General features: G+C 40.0%; 1 protein-coding gene across 1 annotated transcript in view; it reads left to right on the top strand.

Moving 5' to 3' along the window:
• The window catches only part of Muc19 (mucin 19, oligomeric), a 194,988-nt gene that overhangs the window by 2,627 nt on the left and 168,063 nt on the right, over nt 1-24,298 (top strand). The window contains exons 3-16 of the mRNA XM_059247992.1: nt 1,159-1,290; nt 1,739-1,852; nt 2,203-2,357; nt 4,456-4,533; nt 5,290-5,383; nt 6,424-6,507; nt 7,307-7,477; nt 7,566-7,655; nt 18,025-18,075; nt 19,070-19,129; nt 19,773-20,001; nt 20,558-20,672; nt 21,557-21,617; nt 21,820-21,917. Coding sequence (XP_059103975.1) covers nt 1,159-1,290; nt 1,739-1,852; nt 2,203-2,357; nt 4,456-4,533; nt 5,290-5,383; nt 6,424-6,507; nt 7,307-7,477; nt 7,566-7,655; nt 18,025-18,075; nt 19,070-19,129; nt 19,773-20,001; nt 20,558-20,672; nt 21,557-21,617; nt 21,820-21,917 — 1,532 coding nt within the window. The remainder of the gene's footprint in view (nt 1-1,158; nt 1,291-1,738; nt 1,853-2,202; nt 2,358-4,455; nt 4,534-5,289; nt 5,384-6,423; nt 6,508-7,306; nt 7,478-7,565; nt 7,656-18,024; nt 18,076-19,069; nt 19,130-19,772; nt 20,002-20,557; nt 20,673-21,556; nt 21,618-21,819; nt 21,918-24,298) is intronic.

Genomic DNA, 24,298 nt, shown 5'->3' with positions numbered 1-24,298 from the left:
TCTTAAAATGTGATATTTTATTATACCATTTCTCTTTTTACATTTTAAGATGGGAGGGCGCAGCTCTTTGGTAGTCAGAGAAAAGGTCAGTATCTTTCAAAACTCGATCTTTACTTTGTGATGTGATGGTGATCTTGGAACCTGCACATGGAAACAGAAAACACCCCTTGGTTTGATGCTGAAGCTGCCGGGCTCCTCATTTACATGGTCAATTGGGGCTTCGAAGATTACATATATTAGCAAAATAGAGGTTGACAATTGGTACTGGGTCTTTGGTGGATGTGGATTTTGTTTTGGATGAACTCATGGGAAAAATTTCTAATCTGTATATTTAGCACTTAAAGAACCATGCTATTGTCCAAAGAGAGCAGCAATATAAATACCCTGCTCTGAAGGGGCTTGTGTCTTGGAGAAAGAGATCCCACCTCTGATCTGTTGTGGGATTTTGGAAAATCATTTAAATGGTATTTTTTTTTGTTTTTTGTTTGATTATTTTTTCTTGTCACACAGAATAGAAAACTTTCCAGCTCATATTTCTTTATGACAATTACAAGGGTAGTGATTGGCTTTTTATTACTCTCATTGTAGTTTTCTTGAGGGAGGAAAAGAAAGCTGGAGGAAGGTAAATCTGTAGAAGGGTAGATACATAGATTTTCACATTCAGAAATTAAAGCCAGGGAAAGAAACAAGGGTCAATAAGATACTGTTTTTCTGGGTGTTTTGAGACAGGTTCATTGACCTTAGCAGCTATGGATGTTGGTGGAAACTAGTAAAACATCAGGAAGAGACTTGCATGTCATTGGTGCAAGAATTCTGATGTGGATTATTAATACAAAGCAAAGGGGCTAGTGTTTACCCATTTGTTTATTTGTTCATTATTTATTGATATGCAAAACATTTTCATTTTCCATATGTCTTCCCATTTCTTTTTCTCACTCATGGCACAAAGTGTGTATGAAGTAATTGAGGTATGGTATAGGTGTTCTGGCTTAGGCGGGATCCATGGTGATGGACTGAATAAAAAGAAAATGAAGTAGGGATCAAAGCAAATCTGTTTCATTGATCTAAATACTACAATTTAGGCTTTGTGTATTGAAAGTGAAAAGTTAAGATGTGTCTGTTCTCTGGTGACAATGTTGTTCTTGTTGTTGTTTCAAGGGGCTGCAGGTGTTGTTAAATTGGAGGGTGGATTTGGCTTCGGTGCCAATGCAAACATGGGGTCTGCAGTAGGGGCGAGGTCGAAAACCAAGAGTGCTGATGGAGACAAACAAGACAATGTACCTGCTGGAGGTAACTGTAGTCACTGGACCTGGTGGTGACTGTATCTCTCTAGTTCCAATGCAGAGTTACACCTGAATTACATAAATTTGTTAACTTGTGAAAACTGAGTTTTTTCAACTGCTGTATAATAAGTAATGAATCATCATAGACCAAATTTTAATAGTTTTTTGTTTGTTTTGGTTTTTGGTTTTGTTTTTTACTCGCAAGTGGAACTGCTGATTTGTAGCTTAAAAGGGGAAAGGAGAGGAAGATTCTGGTAAAAAGGTTCTCTGGAGTTTGTGGCTGGAATTCTTTTGTTGTTAGTGCTTTGCTAGCAAAATACGTGCAGTCAGATAACTTGTTGCGGAGGATACATTTTCAGTGATTTTGATATTGTTACCTAATATTTGTACACAAAACATTGGGATTCAGGAGTATTCCATTATCCTCTGTGACATTCATTGTTTTTATTCTTCAGATAAAGCCGCGTTGAAAAGTAAGAGTAATTTTGGTGCTGGTGCCGCCTTAGATGTAAACTCCCAAGTGGAATTGGAATCAGCTATCAAAACAATGACTTCAACTCTTGCTAAAGGCAAATATCTTCTGGACAAGTTAACAGGCATTCTACCAGGTTTCAGCTCTTGGAGATCACAAGGAGTTTCAAATATGTCTTATATTATTGGGAATAGAACTTATATTAATATGAATAGGAAGATCAGGGACTTTAGTTTATTTCTTTTATTTTGATTTTCTGTTGGAGGTAGCACTTGGTATTCTATTCTGGAAGAGGTAGAGAAAGAAGGTTGGAGTTAAAACTGACCTGGAAATTTCTAATACAAATTAGTTTGGTGACAGTTCTAAAAGTAAACATAGGACAAAAGCTTCTGGAGAATAAAGTGAAAGTGCTTGAGGTGTTAATATTCCTTTTGAATTGACGTTTAGTGAAGTATGGTGGTCTTCACATGACAATGCCTTTACCTCCTGCATCTGATGTCACTAGTCATTTCGGGTTGGATCATGATCATAGTGAAGCAGGAACTGGAAGCAGCAGTGGGGCTGGCAGTGGATCAGATAGTCTACTGAAGATGTGTGGGCCAGTGAGATTTAATCCATGTCTCAGGTTATAGTCATCTGGGAGTAGGACTCTGCAAGCAATACTACCTGCTAACACTGTGTTTTAGCTAAAGGTTAAACTTTCACTCAAATTCATCACCTGAGCAGAGGAAGGCTTTATTACTCCCAAGGATGTGAGGCATGGAGGTCCTTAACATGTCTGTACTCATGTCAAGAATATACTTTCACTTGGAATTTATTCAGCTCCCCACACAGAATGTAGGTCCAGGGGGTCTGTTGTCATCCAGATAATTTATGAATAGAGGTTTATGGATGATAAGGTTTGCTGAACATCATATGGCAACAAATTCTAACAATCTAGTAGAATTTTAGGATGATAAAGGGCTGCAAAAAAGGGAGAACTGGTTCAGTGTGGATCATTTAGTAAAATTACTTTGGAAACTGGTATTGATGGAATGAACAGAAAGTCTAATAGGACTGGACATGTGAGTCTGAGCTGTGATGCTGTGTCTGACCCAGTTTATTAAGCTGGGTCCTTCCGAGGATTTTAAATGGATGCCAAACTTTAGTAATCATTTTCTAAATTTGCATTTTCATTTTTCATCAAAGAGAGTGAACTATTGTCTCCAGATCCGTCATTGGAGAAGGAAAGTGTAGATGAGTTTGGATTTTTCTGTTTCAAATCATCTTTGACAATGCCTGTAGTGGTGTAGACTTTGAGGAAAGTGTAAGACATGGTTCCGAGGGCTCTGGATACCCCATGATCTCCAGTAATCTAGCTGTGGACATCCTTGTCCCAACACAGTGAAGTTATGAAGATGAATGCATAGCCAAAGTCAAGCTTGCAATTATGATTTTAATTCCCCAGGTGACTCAAGTGAAAAAGTGAGCTGCCCTCATTAGTTGGGGTTTCTGCAGATTCAGAGTCCATCTAAAGCCTAAGGAAAAACAGGCAGCTAATTCTGATGGCAGTGACAGGAATATAGAGATCAGCAGTGAGTCTTCAGGGGCTGGAAACTTGAGTGCTGGAAAGTAGAATTCCAGATTTCAGTGTCAGTATCTTGTCAGGTATTTCATGATTAGATATTTTTTATCACATTTGCATAATACAGACCACCAGCACACTTTTAATAATCTGGTTGAACTGTGAATGGAAGAAGTAGGTAAACCAAACCATGGATAGATGGGGTTTGATGGAGAGCATTTACTGAAAAAGACTTTGGGCCCATGCATGACTGAATGAAGAGGAGTCTACAGGAACTGGACCCATGAATCTCAGGGGTGATGCTTTTTCTCACATACTCTACTAGCTGGATCCTTCTAAGAATTTCAAATGGTTCCAAATTCATTGTTTTGTAATTTGCATTTGCATTTTTCATCAAAGGGAGAGAACTAGTTACTACAGTTTTTTTTTCCCCATGGAGAAAGACAGAGTGAATGTTTTGGCTGTAGTGATACAGACTTTGATGTAAAGTTGAGAATAAATTCAGAATCCTAAGGAGGAGAGATGCCTACTATGGATCAAATAGTTTACCTAAGCAGTGTGAGCCAGTGACATCTAAATCCAGGAAATAGTTTAGAGCATTTCATTTATCTGAAAGTGAAGGAATTCAAGTTATTTGAATTGATCCTTGTGGAAGGAAGGGCAGATCTAAATTTGAACTTGAAATTTCTAGTTGGAGCTCATCCTCTGACAATAGTCTGTGCTCAAAGGTCCTTGGAAATCTATGGTCTGGGCTGGTATTGATAATATTGTCTCACCTAGGACCTTTGGAACTATAATTGTTATTGAATATGGTCCATTGACTAAATTAATCTCATTCTGATTTTGCATGAAGAGATTACATTGTTCTTCAGTTTGTGGAGAGAGAAACAATACAGGAATGGGTCTAATGATTTTTCATATAAAGACCACATTCTTCTGTTTTGAAAGACAGGAAACAAACAAGGACGGATCTAGTTTGGATGCTATACTTTCAGTGTTTCTGACAAAGATACATGAACTAAAATATGGTAGATTATTATAATGTTGGATAGTCAGGTGATGAATTTTAATTAGTCTGAATACAAAGTTTGAACTTTTGACCTATGTTCTGATGACAATAATGTTCCCTTTGACAGCTTCACAAGGAGAAAATCTCATTTGGAAAATTTTTGAAAAATTTCTTGGAAGAGCAACGGCCACTGCTGGTGGCTCAGGTAGTCAAGTGTCTGTGTGTGACAACAGAGTCTGAATTTTGCTGAGCTTCCAAACCCTTGTTTGCTTGGCAGTTGAATTATTTGCCAGTTGTAAAACCTAGGTTCCTAGGTAGAGGCCTGGTCAAATGCAGGGTAGAGTTATGGTTGGTTGTGGATCTGGGTTCAAACCCTTTGCTGACAATGATCTTAGTGAACATGGAAGAAAATTCCTTTGAAAATATTGAGTCTGGGGTTAGTTTTCTGTCAGTTATTTCATGATCAATTGTTTTGAACAGGTTTGCATAATATAGTCTACCAAGAGCCATCTAATAAACTGGCTGTGAATAAAAGAAGTGGATGTAGAGCATTTACTAAAAAGTACTTCGGGGCCAGGAATGGTGGAAAGACCTGAATTCTTCTGGAAATGGACCAATGAGTCTTAGGGGGTTGCTATTGAATACCCATTATACTAAGCTGGGCCCTTCTGAGAATTTTAAATAGGTTCAAAACTCACTGTTTTGTCACTTGAAGTTTTATTTTCTAGCACAGGGAGAGAACTGGTTTCTCCAGTTTTACCACTGGAGAAGGACAGATGGATGTGTTGACTTTGGTGGTATAAGGCCTTGATGAAAATGGAGAATGTGACTTTCTAGGGCTCTAGATACCTCCATGATCTCCAGTAATTAAGCTCTGAACACACTTGTCTCAACACAGTGCAGCTGTGAAGACTGAGCACAGCCAAAGTCATCCTTATGATTATGATTTTACCTCTGCCAGGTGACGCAAATGCAGAAAGTAAGCGGCAATCATCACTTGGAGTCGCCACAGAATCAGGAGGTGATCAGAAACTCCAGGGTAAATGAGCAGCTGGGTCTGGTGTAAATGACCAGAATGCAGAGATTAGCTGTGGGTCTGCAGGGGATGAAAACTTCAAAGATGAGAATAAGAGTGGCATAGGTTTCTTGACCTGCATTCCACTCAACGGGTATCCCACTTACAGCATATACTCTTACTTTAACTTTCCTATGGAAAAAACACTTGCTCTCATCGTCTAGTTCTGAATCTGTTAGTAAAAGAAAGGAAAGTTGAAATCAAATTCAGACTTGGACTTTGAGTCACATTGGTTTGGTGACAATGAATTAATAAACTTAGGATAAAGGGCTCTGAATCATTCAGTTATAGTGTTTAAAATGTTGATGTTTTCTTCCTGAGAACCAACCATTTTAGTTGATGTGTACTGAAATTTTTTTTTTGTTTTAAGATGTCAATCCTACATTCTTGTGGGGGCATCCCTAAGACAATGAGAGCGACCAAGAATCAGGGCAAAGTAGGACTGGAAGAAGGAGCGATGCCTGCAGTGGATGACATAGTGTGCCTAAGCTTATGATCCGTTGAGATCCAAATCTAGGCAATAGTTTAGAGCATTTCATTTCTTTGGAAGGGAAAGAATTAAAGTTATTTTCATTGCCCTTTGGAGAAGGAAAGGTCCAGCTAAATGAAGTTGAAAGTTCTAGTTGAAGTTTGTCTTCTGACAAAGCTTATGCTCAAAGGTCCTTGGGAATCTGTGCCAAGGTCTCGTGTTGATAATAGGTGTTCTCTCAGCTGGGATCTTTTGAACCTTAATTGTTATTGAAAATGGTGTGGTGACTAAATTAATCTCATTCTGATTTTCCATGGAGAGACCAAGTTGCTCTGTTCTGAGAGAGAGAGGAATCAGGAAAGGAAGGCTCTAGTTTGGATGCTGTACTTTGTGTCAAGTCAGTGTTTGTGAGAACAGAGAAACTTGAACTAAAAGGTGGTAGATTATGTCAGGTGGGGTGGTCTGGTGCAGATTGTTTAATTTGTCTGAATGCAATTTTGGATACTGAACTTTTGTCCTATGTTCTGATGATATCATTTTACCTTCTACAGTTGGCATGCACAATGGAAGTGGAATGAAGACGTTAACGGAACGATTATCAGAGGGTGGGAAAGAGCTCCATGCCAGTGACTCAGGTAGTCAGGTGTTAGTGTGTGGCAATCAAATCTGGATTTTGCTGAGCTTCTAAAACCCTTGTTTGATTGGTAGTTGAGTTCTTTGCCAGTTGTAACATCTGGGTTCTTTTGTAGAGACCTTGTCAAATACAGGGTAGTGTTATGGTTCATTGTGGATCTGGGTCCAAGGGCTTTGCTGACAATGATCTTAGTAAACATGGAAGAAATTTCCTCTGACATTGGGGAGTCTGGATGTGTTCTGTCAATTTTTTTCATGACCAGATGGTTTTGATCACATGTGTATGATACAGTCTGCAAGCAACCTTTTTAATAAACTGGCTGAACTGTGAGTGGAAGAAACGGGTGTAGAGCAATTATGGTTGGGGCCAGGACTGATAGAGTGAGCATAATTCTTATGGAATTGGACCATTGAGTCTCTGAGGTGATGGTATTTCTCAGCCACATTTACTAAGTTGAGTCCTTCTGAGAATTTTAAATAGTTTCCAAATTTTCTTTGTTTTGTAACCTGCATTTTCATTTTCCAACAAAGGTAGAGAAGTTTTTTTCTCCAGCTTCAACTATGAAGAAAGGAAAAATACATGTGTTTGGATTTGTGGTTATTCTGCTTTATATAGACTTCGTGGCTATGGTTATAGTGATGTAGACTTTGAAAGAAATGGGGGACATGGCTCTTAGGGCTCTAGATACGCTGTGATCTCTAGTAATCTATCTGTGAACGTCCTTGTCCCCACACAGTGGGGGTCAGAAGAGTGATGTATAGCCAAAGCCATCCTTCTGATTATGATTTTACCTTTGTCAGGTGTCTCAGGTAGTCAGCACTCCTCAGTTGGAGCCACCACAGGTTCAGAAGGGCATCTGAATCCTAAGGATGAAAAAGCCCCTGAGGTTAATGGAAATGAGGTGGATGGACAGAATAGTAGTGACTCTTCAGGGACTGGAAGCATGAATGTTGAAAATAAGAATGACTCAGGTATCTTGACCTGCATTCTATTCCTGAAATATCCTAACAAGTAGCCTCCTCCATGATTTCTCTTAATCATGTTTGATTTTTCCATCAGACAACCAGAGTTTATCTTCTGTGTCTACAAGTACCAATGCGACTTCTCTTGGACCACATGACTCTGCTGGCTCTGATGTTAGTGGCCGATGTACCTGTTCTACTGATTGATGAGCATATGGCTGGTCCTGTTTCTGTTCCTTACCTATTTAGAGTCATTTCTCATTGGAAAATAATGATTTTTGAAATCTATCTTTAAAGCAATGAAAATCTTTAGCATTCCTATTCATAACTTACAATCATGTCAGAATTCTGAAGTCTCACTCTATTTAGTTGTTATCAGGTAGAAGCCTATAAAAGGCTTTTTTGTTGGCATATAATGAGCCAGGGCTTATGTCTGTTCCCTGATTTGTTTTCCTTCTAAAGTGATTTGGAATCTTCTATAGTAGTTAGTGTCATTGTAGATGTGTTTGGCTTAATCTTTATATCCTAGATGTAGAGTTGATTGTCTAGGTAACTTTTGCAGACACAAGTTGAGATGCATAACCAAGTTGATCCCTATTTGCAATATTGTAAGAATTCTATAAATTGTTAAGATAATATTTGTGACTGATGTCATCTACTTTGATAATATTAACCACTGGGAATTAGTATAGGAAATGTCCCTTCACACCAATATGGGCTTGAGACCTTCTAATGAAATGAGTATTCATAAAAGTATTCAGTATTTGTTAGAACAGGATATTGTTAATATCTGGCTACCGTGAGAAATCTAAAATCAAGTGATATATTATACTGTAATAAATTTGACTTTAGCTCAGGATTGACTATTAATGAATCTGCTAAAAATGGCTTTGTCTTACAGCAATAAAACTGTTGTATTTTAGTTCTTCATCTTTGGGTATAAAATTTATAGTCATCACATATGTTAAATTAATAAAATTTAAATCATTATCCATTGTCATTGATTTTATTTAATTGTGATTTGATGGAGGTAGTCAAGAGGCATTGAATTTTTGTGTCTTGTGTTCATTGGTGTGAGTTCAGGTATATAGCTTTGCTTTTGTTATTGAGAAATATATTGAGAATTAACACTTTTTTAAAAAAAGCAAAGTTGGAGTTTATTTAGAATAGATTCTGACAGATTTTTAAATGTAGTCATTAAGGGAGAGAGGTTGGTGCCTAGGAAGAGTACATGTTTGAAAGTAGGGTGTTGCTTCTCAAGAGAGAATGACATTGAAGTCTGTCTATCTGCCTGTCTGTCTGTCTATTGATCAATCAATATCAATATCCCATGATATCTGATTTTTTGTGCTTTTGAAATTACATTGTTTAAAGACTTTTTTCAGCGTCCCATTAGCTGGCCTTGTGACTCTATCCTGCATTTGTTTCTTTCCAACTTTTCTGTTTTCTCTTAAGTGTTGTTGATGACTGAAGTACAGTTTTTTTGAAACTGTCTATGGCTGAATATCATTGTAGATCCTATGTAGGGGTCAAAAGTTTTGACATTTCTGATCTAGGGGAAAACATGAAAAAGCTGAATCTTACAGATCAGAGGATGGTCGGTCATTCCATAGGAATCTGGAGGAAAAAAAAGTAATCATCATGCTAGACAAGAAAATAAAAAAAATATACAGTAGACTGATCGTTGTGTCTAATCCTGAAATTAGCACTAAAAATAGGAAGACTTTTATCTATGGTGAGTTGACTAAGAATGTTGCTGGTAAACTATTAAAGTTGAAGGAAACATTGTATACATTTGCTTTGGATGTGTACATCTTGGGGGACTGAGGATACATTTCTCAAGGTGCCAAGTGTGTTCAGTCAGGGCTCCATTTTAAAATGGCATGGGCTTCCCTTGTGTTGTCAGGAGATCAAGGCCACCTGCTTTGTCAGAGGGCTGTACTCATTGGTTTAATTTCTGAGTATAGGAGTGAGATCCCTTGGGCTGTAAAGTTAGAGGACTTTTGTCTGCTTATTTTTGTTGCTGCTGTTAGAGGTCCTATTTGTCATATAACACCCTCAAACTCTTGTTGAGGAATAAATATGGAAGCTAAATGCTTATACCAGTGGGGGAAAAAAAAACAGATATTGTCCAACTATGGTAAAATGAGAAGACCTCCAGGGTAGTTAATAATCTTCATCCAGTGACTTTTCCTTATACCCAGTGGAATCCTAATGTACAATTCTCTCCAATACACGCTGTGGCAAAGCTCACTTAGAGAATGTTTCCATTAAACCATTTAGTGCAAATAGAAATAACTCACATGATTCTAGATCTCCATATCTGGCTAGCAAAGACAAACCATTTTCTCTACTATTGTTATGGTCAATTACTGTTTGTGGCAGGGATCCACCCTAACCACTGGGCAAAGTTGCCAAACAAAGGGGAGCCAATTGACAGAGCTGCCCTTTCACAGGAATGAACCGAATGCCACCATCTTAAATCTGAAGTTGTCCTTCCTGACCATTGGGTAAACCTTGAGACACTATATAGGAGACTAATTTTATTGGGAGCTTAGCCACAACCCCTGTTTGGGGTGAAGCTCTACTAAAGAAAAAACTGTCCCTGGGCCTGGTTTCAACTTCAGTAAGATTTATTGGCCATAAACATTAAAACTTGAAGCTATTTAAAAGATGAAAGACTTTTCTTTTCCATTCCAAGTAGGTTCTACTGCTGTTTCCAGTTGTGATTCTGTAAAGACACCCTAAGACCAGAAATAATAAACAGCTGAAATCCACAAACTCATCAGACTTCTTCCATAGTATCTCTTAAATATTGCCATGCCCAGTCTAAAAGGAAATTAGTTTCAAGGTAAACAGGGTTTATTGAAATCAATTTAAAAAAAGATGTTAAAAGCTAAAAACCTAAACATGGTTATGTACTGAGAATATAGTTAGATACAAAAGAATAATTTCTGTTTACTCAGAAATATTTACATCCTTTGAGAGGTATCTGAAAAAAAATCAGATTGTCAATCTTGCTCGCACCCCCCCTCCCCCCCCACCCCCACCCCCCGCCATCCCTGGCAGAATGTTTTCGCTGGGCTAAGTGAAGTCAGTAGTTTGGTCTCAATTCCGGAGTTACTACATAGTGGACAGGCCATGTCATGTGACCAGAATAGTTTAGTGCTGTGGGACCCCAGCTGGGAGACCAGTTCCCACATTTTATGACAGGGTACTCTCGAGGAGTGAGGGATATTAGATAGAAGGATAGAGGAGAAAGAAAACAGAAACACAGGATAGCCTTGAGAAGGCCTGGATCATTATGCACCAGCCCCATCTGGCTCTTCTAAGGGGCTATTTATAGGAATGCCAAGGGGTGGAGCAAAAGACCTCCTCCTAGCACAACCAAGTGCAAACCCTTCCAATCACATGGTCAAGCAATCATCTAATGCAGCTCTGCCAGGTAAAGCAAGCTCAGATCTCACTAGGAAAACTTTGTGGACCTCCACATAGTGCACCTCTTTCCAGGTGACTCAGTTATAATTTCCACTGACAATTTCCAGTGATCTGCTTTCAGCCACAGAATCTAATAGTTTCCCTTGATTCTAACAGCCATTTTTAGTCAAATCAAAAAGTTGGCCTTTGAATGTTCTTTCAGTTATGAGCGAGGACTGTAAATACCATATCTTTATCATTTTGCCATATAGAAGGCAAATGGTTTTCTTTGCATAAATCATGAACTCCCCACCCCATGGCTGATAATTGTAAATCCTTTAAACATCTGGATGTTAAGGGTTCAGTAAATCTTTTGGTTTGGGGTGTTTCTTTTAACAATTGGTTACTATATAAATTCATTTAGAAAGGAGTCCTAGGTTGTTTGTTCTGGCAGAAAACAATTCCCCCATAAATGGTTTTCCCCAGTACATAAAGTTACACAAGGCATCTCAATGGTGGCCACTGTTACTTGAGGCAGGCTTCCCTAGGAAACAACGGGCAGCTGTAATCTCCCACAATATCCTTCATTGTAGCCGGAGGACTCCCCTTTTGTGGAGGGGCAATGTCCTGAGTTCCTAGAAGTCCATCCAGGGAAGTTATTTTTCAGTACCTTGATTTTCCATAGCAATGTCAAGCATCAGCCCTTTCAAAACGCTTTTATTTTACCTTGGTTTCTCTGAGGGGCCTGTTTGTTTGTCTGGGGAAATACATTTGTCCCAGGGGCAGGGCTATCACCAGGCAGGCTTTTTCTTGTGTCTGTGACCATTTTCTCTGGCACTTTGCCTGTGCTTTATCACCACTGCTGACACTCCAGAAATCAAATTTAAATGGCATAGGTGTAGCCAGACACCTTAATGACTGCGTTTGAAGCTCCTTTCTAATGTCTAAAGAATATTGGCTGATAAAATAAATTCTAGCTGATATGTTTCTACCCCCCACCCCCAGATAATATGTTTTCCTACTGACACAGTACACTGGATCAATCCACATGGCAAGCATAACAGCAGGCTTACTGAGAATAAAGCAACTCCTGGGCAGGTTCACTGGTCTCAGAGAAAGAGGCTAGAGAAGTTGCACCCCGAGCCAAGCAGGGAGTTTTTATAGCTCTTAGGCAAGGGGTGATGACTGGCCAGCCAGGAGCTGGGACTGTTTTTAAGTATCGTCAAAGGCTAAGCCCCTGGGCTGGCACTTGGGTGGTTTGCTCACATCAGGAAGGTGGGTTGCAATGGCTGGTAGGAATGTCGAACTAGGCTTTGGGTGCCATTCCTTGTTCAGAGTTTTTTAGTGTGCGTGCGTGTGTGTGTGTGTGTGTGTGTGTGTGTGCGTGTGTGTGTGTGTGTGTGTGTGTGTGTGTGTGAAGTAGTGCAGACAGGGTTTTCCGGTTTGTGCAGGGGCAAGCTGGAAGCTCCAATCAAACACAAGCAATATTTTAGCTTAGAACAATTGAAATAATAATTTTTTGAAATATACCCAATTTAAGCATACATGTATAATTTTTAAATTTTTATTTATTTATTCTTTGTGTCTTTCACATCGTGTATCTTGATCCCACTCATTTCTCCCTCTGCCCTTGCACCACCCCTACCCACTTGCCCCCCCCTCCAAGTAAAATAATATTTAAGAGAAAAAGAAAGAAACAAAGAAAAGGAAAAAGCTCCTCATGGAAGCTGCAGTGTGACACAGTGAGTCACTCAGAAAACACTTTTGCTCCTGAGTCTTCACTTGTAACTGTTCGTTGCAAAAAGTCATTGGTCTGGTTTGAGGCTCTGGCTTGTGCTACACTATCGATGCTGGGCCCTCACTGGGACTGCTCTTGGATATCCTGTTGTTGCTCTGTGTCATGGAGATCCTGCAGCTTTGGGTCTGCAGGATTGATCTCTTCAAGTGCTCCAGCAGATCATGGATGGGGTGGATGTTGGGGTGGGCCAACTCATAACCCTGGTTCTAGGCCTGGGTAGTTGCAGGGTTGGTCAACTTACCACCTCTCTCCATCCTCACCACCTGGGTGAGCTCTCCAGCATTGCCTTGGCTGGTTTACTCCTAGCAGTGATGAAGCAGGGAGCAGGGGCCAATTCTCCTGTTTTCACACCCTCAAGGTCAGCACTCTCACAACTATACCATCAGGACCAGCTCCACTCTGTTGCCCAGGTGAGGTGCAGGGGCCCCTCTCTGGAGTGCGGCAGCTGGTGAGGGGCAGGGAGAGCTCTCCCGTTCTTATGACCTCAGGGACAGCTCTTCCACCTGTCACAGGAGGTGGGGCATCTCTCCCCCACCCACACCACCATATGAAGGGCAGGAGCAGGTCTCCCATGCTCACATTCTTGAGGACAGTTCACCCGCACCCCTGTCAACAGGGTCAGCTTGGCTGTGTTGCCCAGGCAAGGTGTAGGACCTACTTCACTGAATGCGGCAGCTGACAAGGGGGAAGGTCAGCTCCCTTGCCCACCACAGGTGCCAGCAGCAGGGCAGGAGCGCATCTTTCCCTCGCCTTCACCACCACATGGTAGATGAGGGAGGTGTGGCCAGCTATCCCACCCTCACACTCTCAGGGCCAGCTCACCCACTCCTCTGCCACCAGGCTCAGCTCTACCTTGCTGCCCAGGTGAGGAGCAGGGCCCACTTTCCTAGTGCTGGAGCTGGTAAGGGGGAAGGTAGGCTCTTCTACATCAGGTGGTGAGGGGCGAGGGGTAAGGGGGGGACATCCCCCCCCACACCTCCGCTAACTACATCAATTTTATGAATTAAAAAGCACGTTTCATCCTTCACAAACCTTTGCGGCTCATACTCTGGGTTTTCCTTACCTGTCCATTTCCGTTTTGGATCCATCTGTTACTTTTAAGACAAAAATCTTTTAAATCACTTGTTTTAACATGGATTTAGATCCCTTGTTCACCCATTTTCTCTTTAACACTTTTCGAAAATATGTTTCTGTACCTAAAAGTCTCCTATGTTCCTCTGGCTTGAGGTTTCATGCCTGACTTACTATTCTTTACAAAATTTCCGTATTTTGAAATTATAATAATATTTTAATGGAAACCCAAGAAACTGTATTTAAACAGAGAAAACATTGACTTTGCGTCTTTAACATCTAACTGATATAAATACAGGAAAAGCATATATTAACAGCCATGGAGACATCCTTATCTTCTCTTACTGATAAGTTTGTTTATATTTTTGGTTTTTTTGAGGCAGAATTTTACCATGTAGCCTTTGCTGGCCTTGAACGTGGTACATAGCCTCAGTCTGGCCTTCAACTTTTCGTATTTATCTTTCTTCAGCTTCCTAAGTGCTTGGATCACTAATGCGTACCACCATGCTGGTCATTAATAAGATTATCATTTATTAAAATATTGTGTCCTATTTTTTTAAGGTGGGAAATAATTTTGGGAATTGAACCCAGGGCCTCATGCCTACTAGGCAAGTGCTCTACACCTAAGCCACATCCCAGCCCAGTAAGTTTAAATTAACTTATTTGCCAGATGTTTTCAAGTTCCACAGCTTAAAAAGAATTTGCATTAAGTCTGTATTTACAAGCTGACTAAGAGGCCTGTAAATACTGTATATGCAAAAGCACACCTTCAGATAATGCATACTAATCATTAAAATAAACTAAATCAAAAGACTTATAGCTTTCATTATCCATCATCTCTAATTCCAAATCTGTGCTTCCAAAGGTGTTATTCTTAGTGAAAACAAGGTTGAAGATTTTTATATAAAAGCCATTGCACTTAACTTATCATTGACAAAGCTATAACCACAACAAAAAAAGATAATTAGTCAAAAGTGAAGCTTGTGATGAAGACTTAAGACAAATCTTTTCCTCTGTGAAGAACTAACCATCAAGGAGACACCCTAACAACTGGAAATTTCTTTTTAAAGGTTTACGTGTGTGTGTGTGTGTGTGTGTGTGTGTGTGTGTGTGTGTGTGTGTATGTGTGTGTGTGTGTGTGTGTGTGTGTGTGTGTATGTGTGTGTGTGTGTGAAGACTGCATGAGTGATGATTTCTGCCAAGGCCAGAAAAGGGTATTGCATCCTTGGAACTGGAATTACAGGAGCTGCCTTATGTGGATGCTGGGAACTCAACTCAGACCCTCTAGAAGAGCAGCAAGTGTTCTTTGCTGTTAAGCCCCAGAAATTTCTCTTTTAATGCCAGTTTTTTGGTCAAATTTCTCAACCTTCTTGTTTATAATGACATGAAACTGTATCCCCTATGATCATGTGCATATCCAAAAGAAATAGGAAAGAAAGAAGAAAATCTCAGGACTAGATATTGTTGGCCAGAAATGTTTTTCAATGTGGAAATGTATTTATGAGCTTTCTGCCTGAAATAGACATCTCTTCCCTGTCCTATACTGCCTCCAGAGGCCCTTGGTCAGGTTTTCTGAGCACATGATTGAGTCATATTTCATCACTTTGCAGAAAAAAAAATAGGCATCACTAGAATAAGAGTTAGAGTTTTAATGTCTTATGATGCACCAATAGGGTCTAAATGTGTCTATTTTGGCCATGGGAAGTCTTGGAGGCTCCATTTCAAAAGATCATTTAGTCCCAGTATTCAGAAATAAAGGAGGGAATCAGTGTCTCAAAACCAGAGACTTTGAGGCTGTGAAAGCAATCTGCTAAAGCAGAGTCAGAGAAAAGACTGGTCCAGTTCCCTATCTGTGAGGCTGATAGCTTTAAAGAAAGCAGCCACAGTGGCAAGGGAGTGCTGCTGAGGAAGTTTGGGGATGGGATTGAAGCATGCCATGCAAAGGAACAGCTACCCCTAGTGTGTTCTGGGTCCAGGGTGTACTGCTTAATGAGGCTCACTCCTCTACATGCCATCCCAGAGTTGGTTCACCACAGCCAGATTTGGAGCAGCTCTGATGTGGGAACGAGAGAGGTATAGGACATGCTTGGATGATACTTAGAGTGATGTCCTCCTGCTGACTTGTGAATTTTTCTATCTGACACAGGAGTGAGGTGGAAAACTATGTAGGCAATTCCTCTGTCTGGTGCTGGTGGTATTCATCAAATATGAAGTGGGTCTCTGGCCAGTAAGCAGAAGAAAAGTTAAGGAAGAAAGAGAGAGAGAGAGAGAGAGAGAGAGAGAAAGAGAGAGACAGAGAGAGAGAGAGAGAGAGAGAGAGAGAGAGAGAGAGAGAGAGAGAGGAATAAAGAAGGAAGGAAGGAAAGAAAGACGTAAATAAAAAATAGTAACACGAAGGAACTTAGTAACTAATGAGAAATCTCACCACCAGCACCTCTGAGTATGCCCTGTATGTTTCGACAAGGGTGTGTGTGGTGGGGTGTCAATGGTGATGGGAGCCTTTTGCTGACCTTTGCTGCCACCTGTAGCATCCTGGGAGTTGTTTGGGGGGTCCTCTGTGGAGATGCGGAGATTCTTTACTAAAACGCCAAATTCTCAGATGAGTTAATATGAAATAGTTTTAGAGCTTATTGGAAGTGTTTCAACATAGATTGCGGCACGGGTAGAACGATGGGAGGTGGAGAGATGAGCATGGGTGGAGGGAGGGAAGCGGGGAGGTGTGAGCATGAATGGAAAGGAAGCAGGGGTGCAGGGAAGGAAGGGGAGGTATGAACATGAACGGAAGGAGGGAAGCGGGGATGAGCAGGGGTGCAGAGAAGGAAAGGGAGAGATAAGCAGCAGCGGTGGGAGAAGGGAAGGAGGATTTGAGCAGGAGTCTGGGGGAGGGAGGGAGGAGATAAGTAGGAGAGGGATGGACAGCACACTTGGGAAAAGCACAGTGCACACAAACGGTTGGGTTTGGTCAGGTCGTATACACAGAACGAACTCCTTCTTATGTTTCTACTGTGGAAAAGTTCCCCGTTAGAGACTTTTCGGCCATTTTCATGTTGATTCATGGCTGCTTTGATTTTCCCCGAGGAGATTTTTAGTAAATGGCATAATGTTTTTTTTTTTTTTTTGGGGGGGGGTGAGGTGGGGAGTAGTGCACCAATGGCAGCAAGTCTAGTGGCAATGGAAGGTTCTGGATTTATTTTGTTGTTTTTTGTTGTTTTCTTTCCCCCAAAGTTTCGTGTTTTTTCTTTTATTACAAATAGATTCTTTTTATACAATATGATCTGATTACAGTTTCCCCTCCCCCTGCTCCTTGCTTTTCCTCCCCACCTTCCTTCTCAACCAGATCCACACCCTTTCTAAGTCTCTCATTAGCAAGTAAATAGGTGTTTAAGGAATAATATGAAGAGGAAATAAGATAAAACAAAAGCAAACACATCATAATAGGACGAAACAACTAAAGGAGGAAAAGATCCAAAGAGAAGGACATGAAATGCATGGAGATGCAGAGACACACACACACACACACACACACACACACACACACACGCGTGTGCACACACAGACATTCCATAAAAAACGCAAAACTGGAAGCCGTAATCCATAAGCAAAGAACAGCCTGACTTAACAGTGTGAGACGCAGAATCTCCCAGATACCTTGAGTTTATTTGCTGTCTGTCTGCTGGTGGGCATGGAGCCTACCCTTAAGAGTGGTTTGTTTCTCCAGTGAGACTCCCTTGGAGAAAACTAAATTTTCATTTACAGCTTATTACCAACCGGAAATAGCTTCCGGGTTAGGGATGAGGGCATGTGTCCACTTCGTTTGGCCCTCGTCCTGGGTTTCTTGATATCCATAGTAAAGGCATCATTCATCTAGTTAGTGTTTTGCACACTCCCAGTTCCTATGGGCAAGAATCCTTTGTTCAAGACACCTACATATCCCAAATGTCAAGCAGCTTAGTTTCACTGAAACTGAAATAAGATTCTTTCATTAGTGTGTGCATAACTTTTTGCTCTTCCCCTTACCAAATTCTAAGATGATGAGTCTGGAATAAGTTAAATTTTTATCTGACATGTAATTATTATTATTATTATTATTATTATTATTATTATTATTATTTTGCTTCAGTAGAAGTTGAGTTGATAGCATGCCTTTTTTTTGATACAGCTTCTCGAGGCCCAAGTATTTGAGCATGAGGATTGCTGAGCTCGTATCCATGGTTTACCTATCAGATTTTTCAAACTGTGTTTCACTATACATAATTCTCTATTAAAACAGGTACCACAAGCTCATCTGAGTACACTGCATCTGGACCACCCAGTACTCCAGGTAATTTGATTTGTGGCTTTGGGTGTTTAAAAAAAAAATAGACACATGCACTTGCAAATGTAAGTTTGAAGGGTTCTGTTGGTTACTAATTTACAGGGACCCGATATCACTGTGCCACTGTGTTTACAATATTGAGCCTCTTAGTGTTTCCTGAGGAAAAGATTTAGGACACCAATGAGGTGTTTAAAGAAATTTTATGATTATGAGAAAAGTTATGTTTTAGGGAAATTTTAATAAAGCACAACATCACTTCTCCTTCATCACTTTAGACATAGTTATAAACTGCTCTAAGCAAATTAGGAGTATAATCTATGTCCTCACAATCTGAGTAAAGCTACTCTATGGTAAAGAGAGTGGTTAGACAATTCATAAGCAGACAATAAAAGCATTGTAAAAAGTGTTTAAAATTTTTCATGAAATACCTACTTCCGTTATCCTGACATTTAAGCCTGACCCTGAGATTTCATATCAAATTACTTATCTAGATCAAAGGGTGATTAGAAATATACATGCAGATTTGAAATTTCAAGGTACTTGTTAGTCCCTTTCATCTAGGGAAATTACATTTTCTATATGCATACATGATTGCATTATTAGTATTAAATAATAGTGGTGGACTAAGCCACACCTTGGGCTTGCTTGTTTTGTGGCTTCTGATAAACATTGGCTTATAATGTAAAAGATTAGCTTATTTTTCAAGCAGAGCAGACGGCTGTGAAATAGATGTAGGATGTTAGTGATTGGGCATGATCCCAAATGAATTGTTCCTAAGGATTTCAGATTGGGCCGGAAAGAAAAGTGAATTTCAGAGATAATTATCCATATGAATTTGGCAAATCTTAGCTCTCAAGAGGAATTTTACATATTCAGGATAAGGAACCGCACCTTGACAACAACATTTAACTTCCTAATTAGAAGTCCCATATCCTTTTAAATACATCTTAAGTCAATGTATGTTTCAACTTAAATATTATCTATACTTTGTGTTGAATAGAAAAAGGATCCCATATTCCAGAAGCAACTCCCACATACTCAGAAACCAATGAAGATGCTGGTAAGTGACTATAACTCAGTGTGGGTTCATGTTTAGTCTAACCCAGTACCTGAAAGTGGTCACAAAGTAACAAAAATTGAAACTAATTGCAAACAATTACCCTTCCTTCACCCATTTATTTGACCACTCCATGTTTGAATGATATGCCATGCACACTATTTGTTTTTTAGTGCCCAGGAATACAGCACATGAAATAATCTATGTACACATACATATATGCATTTCTACTTAAAAATTGTAATCTAATTTTTCCACTCATATGATATAAATGGTGCCACATTCACCCAGGATAAAATCTCCCTACTAAAAGCAAAGACAACGAGGGAGCATCAGCTTCCTTCCCTTCCTCCCTCATATTAGACACAATATCCTTTTTTTCCCCCCAAGGAAAAATAGATGTTTCGATTAGAGTTGTGTTTTAGCCAGACTGATCACTGTGGGCATCTCATGGGACCTATTTCCGCTTTCCTTTCAGTTTTACAGTAGGTGAGAAAAGTCAGACAAACAACTAAAGCACTTAGTGACTGGGCAAACTGAACTTTATCATGATTTTTTTTTTTTTGGGTACATAAATATAAGAAGAAGCTAGAAGTATGTTCATTGGTCTCAACAACTGTGAATTTCTTCTCTGATTGCTGGGTAGGTGAAACGGCCACGTGGGGCAACGGCGCATACAAGGCTTTCAATGGCCGCATCTTTTCCTTTGAGTCTTCCTGCACGTACACATTTTGCCGTGACTGTGCTGAATCCGGAGGAGACTTCAATATTGAGATCAAAAGGCACATGAACAATGAGATTGAAGAAATAAAAGCTGTGATTGATGATGTTGGCATCTCCGTCTTGAATAATACTATTTTTGTTAATGACGAAAGGTAAATAACAGAAGGTATTGCCTAAGCGTTACAGAATAGTTGGGAGTATGAACCCAAACCAACCCGACACAAAAGCCAAGTTAAGCAAGGAATGGATGACAGGCCCCTCTTTCAATGCTTGTCCATGGCAAGTTAGAACACAACTGGTGTCTCTGTTGCACAATGGTATGGCCCCTAGATTTAGTGTAAAACGTAGATTCCACAAAATAGATACCAGAACACTGTGCTGTTTTCATTGACGTGCTCAATGCTAAACACAAAGTTGAAGCTGCACAAAGTAGAAATTGAAGAGATCACAGCTCCTAGACCATTATTTTTCAGAAGTAACAACTCATCTTTCAGAGAGGCCAACTCTTTGGCAGCTTTCTGGGATCAGAAATTGAGAGGCAATTGATATTCTACTCATGAATATTTCAAACTATTTGATAGTTTTTTTTTTTTTCTGACACCCAGTCTTTCCAAAATACCAAGGCTATAGTACTTATTCCTAAACAGCCCTTGTTACGATAGAACTGTTCTCACCACTTGCACACACTTTCTTTTTAATACTTTTCAGGATACAGGTGCCATACAGCAATAAGATGATTCACATTAAAAAACAAGGTGATCACTACGCTCTGGAAGGCCGTAGAAAAACCCTGTCTGTAAGGTGGAGCAAGAACAAACTCTCAGTAAGTAACCAGTGATTCTCTTTGAACTTTCTGGTTTTTGGTCTTTGGTTTTAGTCATAAAAATAAACACACAAGGAAAGAATAAAGTAAGATTTGTTGATAAATCTTTATCTGCTCGCTGTGATGAGTCTTATCTTGCCTGACAGTCATAGTTCCTCCATAAGATGGGGCGGACTATGCAGTAAAGGAAGGCAAAAGTGTTTTTTATTGGACTCCTGAGTGTGCAAATGAGTGGGTCTCGGCGTCTGTAGCTGTTTCTTGTGCCTTTTCTTCGGCTCTTTCCCTTCTCTTTGTTTGTTTTGTCCTGTTCTGATGCGTTAGTTTTTGTTTTAACATTATATTATATTGTATTATTATATTATTATCCATTCAAAGTCTGTTTTCTAATGAGAGATAGAAACGGTGTGAATCCAGATGGAAGGGGCGGTAGGGAGGAAATGGGAAGAATTGAGGGAGGGGAAACTGTAATCAGAATACATTATGTGAGAAAAAAATCTATTTTCAGTAAAGAGAGAGAAAAATCTGCCTCTTAGTGGTGGAACATGCCTTTAACCTAGCACTCAGGAGGCAGAGGCAGGTGGATCTCTGTGATTTTTGAGGCCAGCCTGATCTACAGAGTGAGTTCCAGGCCAGCCAGGACTGTTATGTAGAGAAACTCTGTCTCCAAAACAAAATAAAATAATCTGCCCGAGGACACAATAAGCATTGGAGTCAGATTTGTTCCAAGTTCAAGCCACAGATTCTTTAAGAAAGACACCATTCCCCGAACTGATCAATGCACCCAGGACTGCATAGGAAGAGACCCTGTCTTTTGGTTTGGTTAAAAATTGTCTTGAGATATTTTCAATGTTTTCTAAAAATACTAATGTTATTTGTTTTTACAGCTCACTCTTTATAGCCAGTATACAACCTGTGGTCTTTGTGGCAACTTCAACAGCACTCCAGGTAAGACTGGACAGATTATTAATAAGAAAATTACTTTCTAAAAGAAAATTTAAATGTTTCACATTCAGATAAATTTACTAATAATTTGCATTTGTCAAAAGGAGGAGAAACAGAATCCAGCTGTAATTTATCTTGCCAAGACTATATGTAGCTTACAAATAAAGTACAAATGAATATCTTGAAATCATGCTTTGATTTTCAGGTCAAGATATTAATGAGCATATTGCCAATAGTAAAATTTCCAATGACTGTCCCAGTGCTTTGAGTAAGAACAATGAAGTTTGCGAGGACGGAGTACAGGTAGGAAATCTCTTTTCACCTTCCAGCAATTTTAGCACTAATCCTCCTGATTTATTAAAATAAAATTTATTGTATATTTAAAAATACATATTATGAGGTGTCTTAGTTAGTCTCCTATTGCTGTGAAGAGACCATGACCACAACAACTCTTATAAAGGAAAACATTTAACCGAGGTGGCGGCTTACATTTTGGGGGTTCAGTCCATTATCATCATGACTGGGAGCATGGCGGCATGTAGGCAGACATGGTGCTGGCTGCATCTTGATCAGAAGGCAACAGGAAAGTGCACTGTCTCACTGGACATGGCTTGAGCATATATGATCCCTCAAAGCCTCCCCCCACAGTGACACATCTCCTCCAACAAGACCATACCTACTCCAACAAAGCCACACCTCCTAATAGTTCCATTCCCACCATTTTCTTTCAAACCACCACATGGGGTATATAAAAAGAATAAAAAGATTAGTGTAACGAAGAAAACTAATATATCCATTGTATCATATAGTTATTCATTTTTTTTGTAGTTGTGCCAAGAAGAATTGAAATCTACTCACCTAGCATGAGTATCTTGCACGGTGCATTTGCTTTACTGTAGTCCTCACAATGGACACCTGAGCTCAGGATTTGCTCATCTTATGTATGTCTATGTTATAACTTCTGACATGTGTCTCCCTATTTCTTCTTCCCAACCCATACCCACTGCTTCCTTTTCTCGATATATTTGACTGTCTTTATAGATTCTTCATATAAATGAGATTATATAATTTAGAAAATTATTTCATAAAACATAACATTCTCCAGGCTCATATATTTTGTAACAGCCTATAATATTTTGTTTTTTGTTTTAGAGATGAATAATGTCCTACTGTGTAACCACAGATTCTTCGTCTGTTTCTCCTGCTATAGATGTTTAGGTTGTTTCCATTTCTTGGCTGTTGAGAATGGTGCTGTATGAATGTGAAACAAGAATATCTTTTTGAGGGCGGATTTCCCTGGGTCAGAGCCCTGTCTTTATGTATCCGAAATGTCTATGCTGTTTTTTTTTTGTAATGGCTATAAAAGAGTTCCTTTTTCATATATGTGCTCACCTTTATTATTTTCTGATTTTGTGTTGATAGCCATTCCAGTGGGTTTGGTCTATATTTACCTAATGATCAATGACATTGAACACTTTCTCACACTCCTATTGGCACTCTTGTTTCTTTTTGGGAAATGTCAATTCAAACTATTGTCCTAGGTCTAGTTGGGTTATTCCTGCATTACTGAGTTATATGAGCTCTTAATCAACTTGGCAATCAGCCCTTTATCAGATCATGATTTACAAATATTTTCCTGATCTCTATGTTCCCATTGAAAATTATATTTCAAAATATACATTGTTTCCTTTGCTGTGCATGAGAAATAAAGGCAGTACATTTATTAGTTTTTGCCTTGGTGGCCTGAGCTTTTAGCATGACATCTAAAGGTCATGCCAAGCTAGTGGCTAGGAGTGTTTTCTTTCTTTGATCTTAGGTTTTTATATTTTCAAGTGTTATCTTTTTCATATATTTTGACTTGATTTCTATTTCTGGTGTGAGATTAGGACTCTATTACTTTCTTTTGTGTGTGTGTGGCAATCCAATCTTGTTTTCCAAGCATTACGTTGTCTTGGTGGTTTGTCAGAAATCAGTTGGCCACATGATTTAAAACGTGGGACCACTTTTCTGCCCTGCTGATCTAAGGACCATAGCAACGGAGCCCATAGTTTATATTTAGATGCCCCCATGCTCTGGAGACTCCTACCCCCGTGCTGGAATTCTGTCCTGTGTCATGGAGATCCTGCAGTTTTGAATCTGTAGGTTCTTCCCCTCCCCAAGCTCCAACAGTTCACTGATGTGGTGGATGTTGGGGTGGGACAACTCATAGCCCTGGTTCTGGGTCTGAGTGGTAGCTGGGTTGGTCAGCCTGCCAGCTTTCCCTCATCATTACTACCTTGGTGAGCTCTCCACCACTTGGCTAGTGCACCCAATGCATCCTACAGCAAAGGGCTGGGCCACTTCTCCTGCTCTCAGGTCCCCAGAGCCAGCCTATTCACACTCACACCACCTGGATCAGTTCTTCTCTTTTGCCCAGGCAGACATGGAGCCCTCTCTCCCCTGACTGCTGCAGGGGGTATATGAGGAAGGGTAGAGTCAGCTCTCCTGTTCTCAGGCCCTCAGGGCTGGCTCACCTGCTCCCTGGACAACAGGGCCAGCTCTAGTGTGCTACAGTAAGGGGCTGGGACAGCCCTCTCACTTTTGTGATCCTGGGGCCAGCTCTCTCTCCTGCCGCAGGTAGCATGGGGCAAAGTGGGGAAGGACCTCTTTCCTTTATCTGTGCTGCCACATGGCAGATAAGGGGA

The sequence above is a fragment of the Peromyscus eremicus genome, chromosome 20 (genome assembly GCF_949786415.1).
Source record: "Peromyscus eremicus chromosome 20, PerEre_H2_v1, whole genome shotgun sequence".
Lineage (NCBI taxonomy): Eukaryota > Metazoa > Chordata > Mammalia > Rodentia > Cricetidae > Peromyscus > Peromyscus eremicus.
This window is presented reverse-complemented; position numbering and strand designations above follow the sequence as displayed.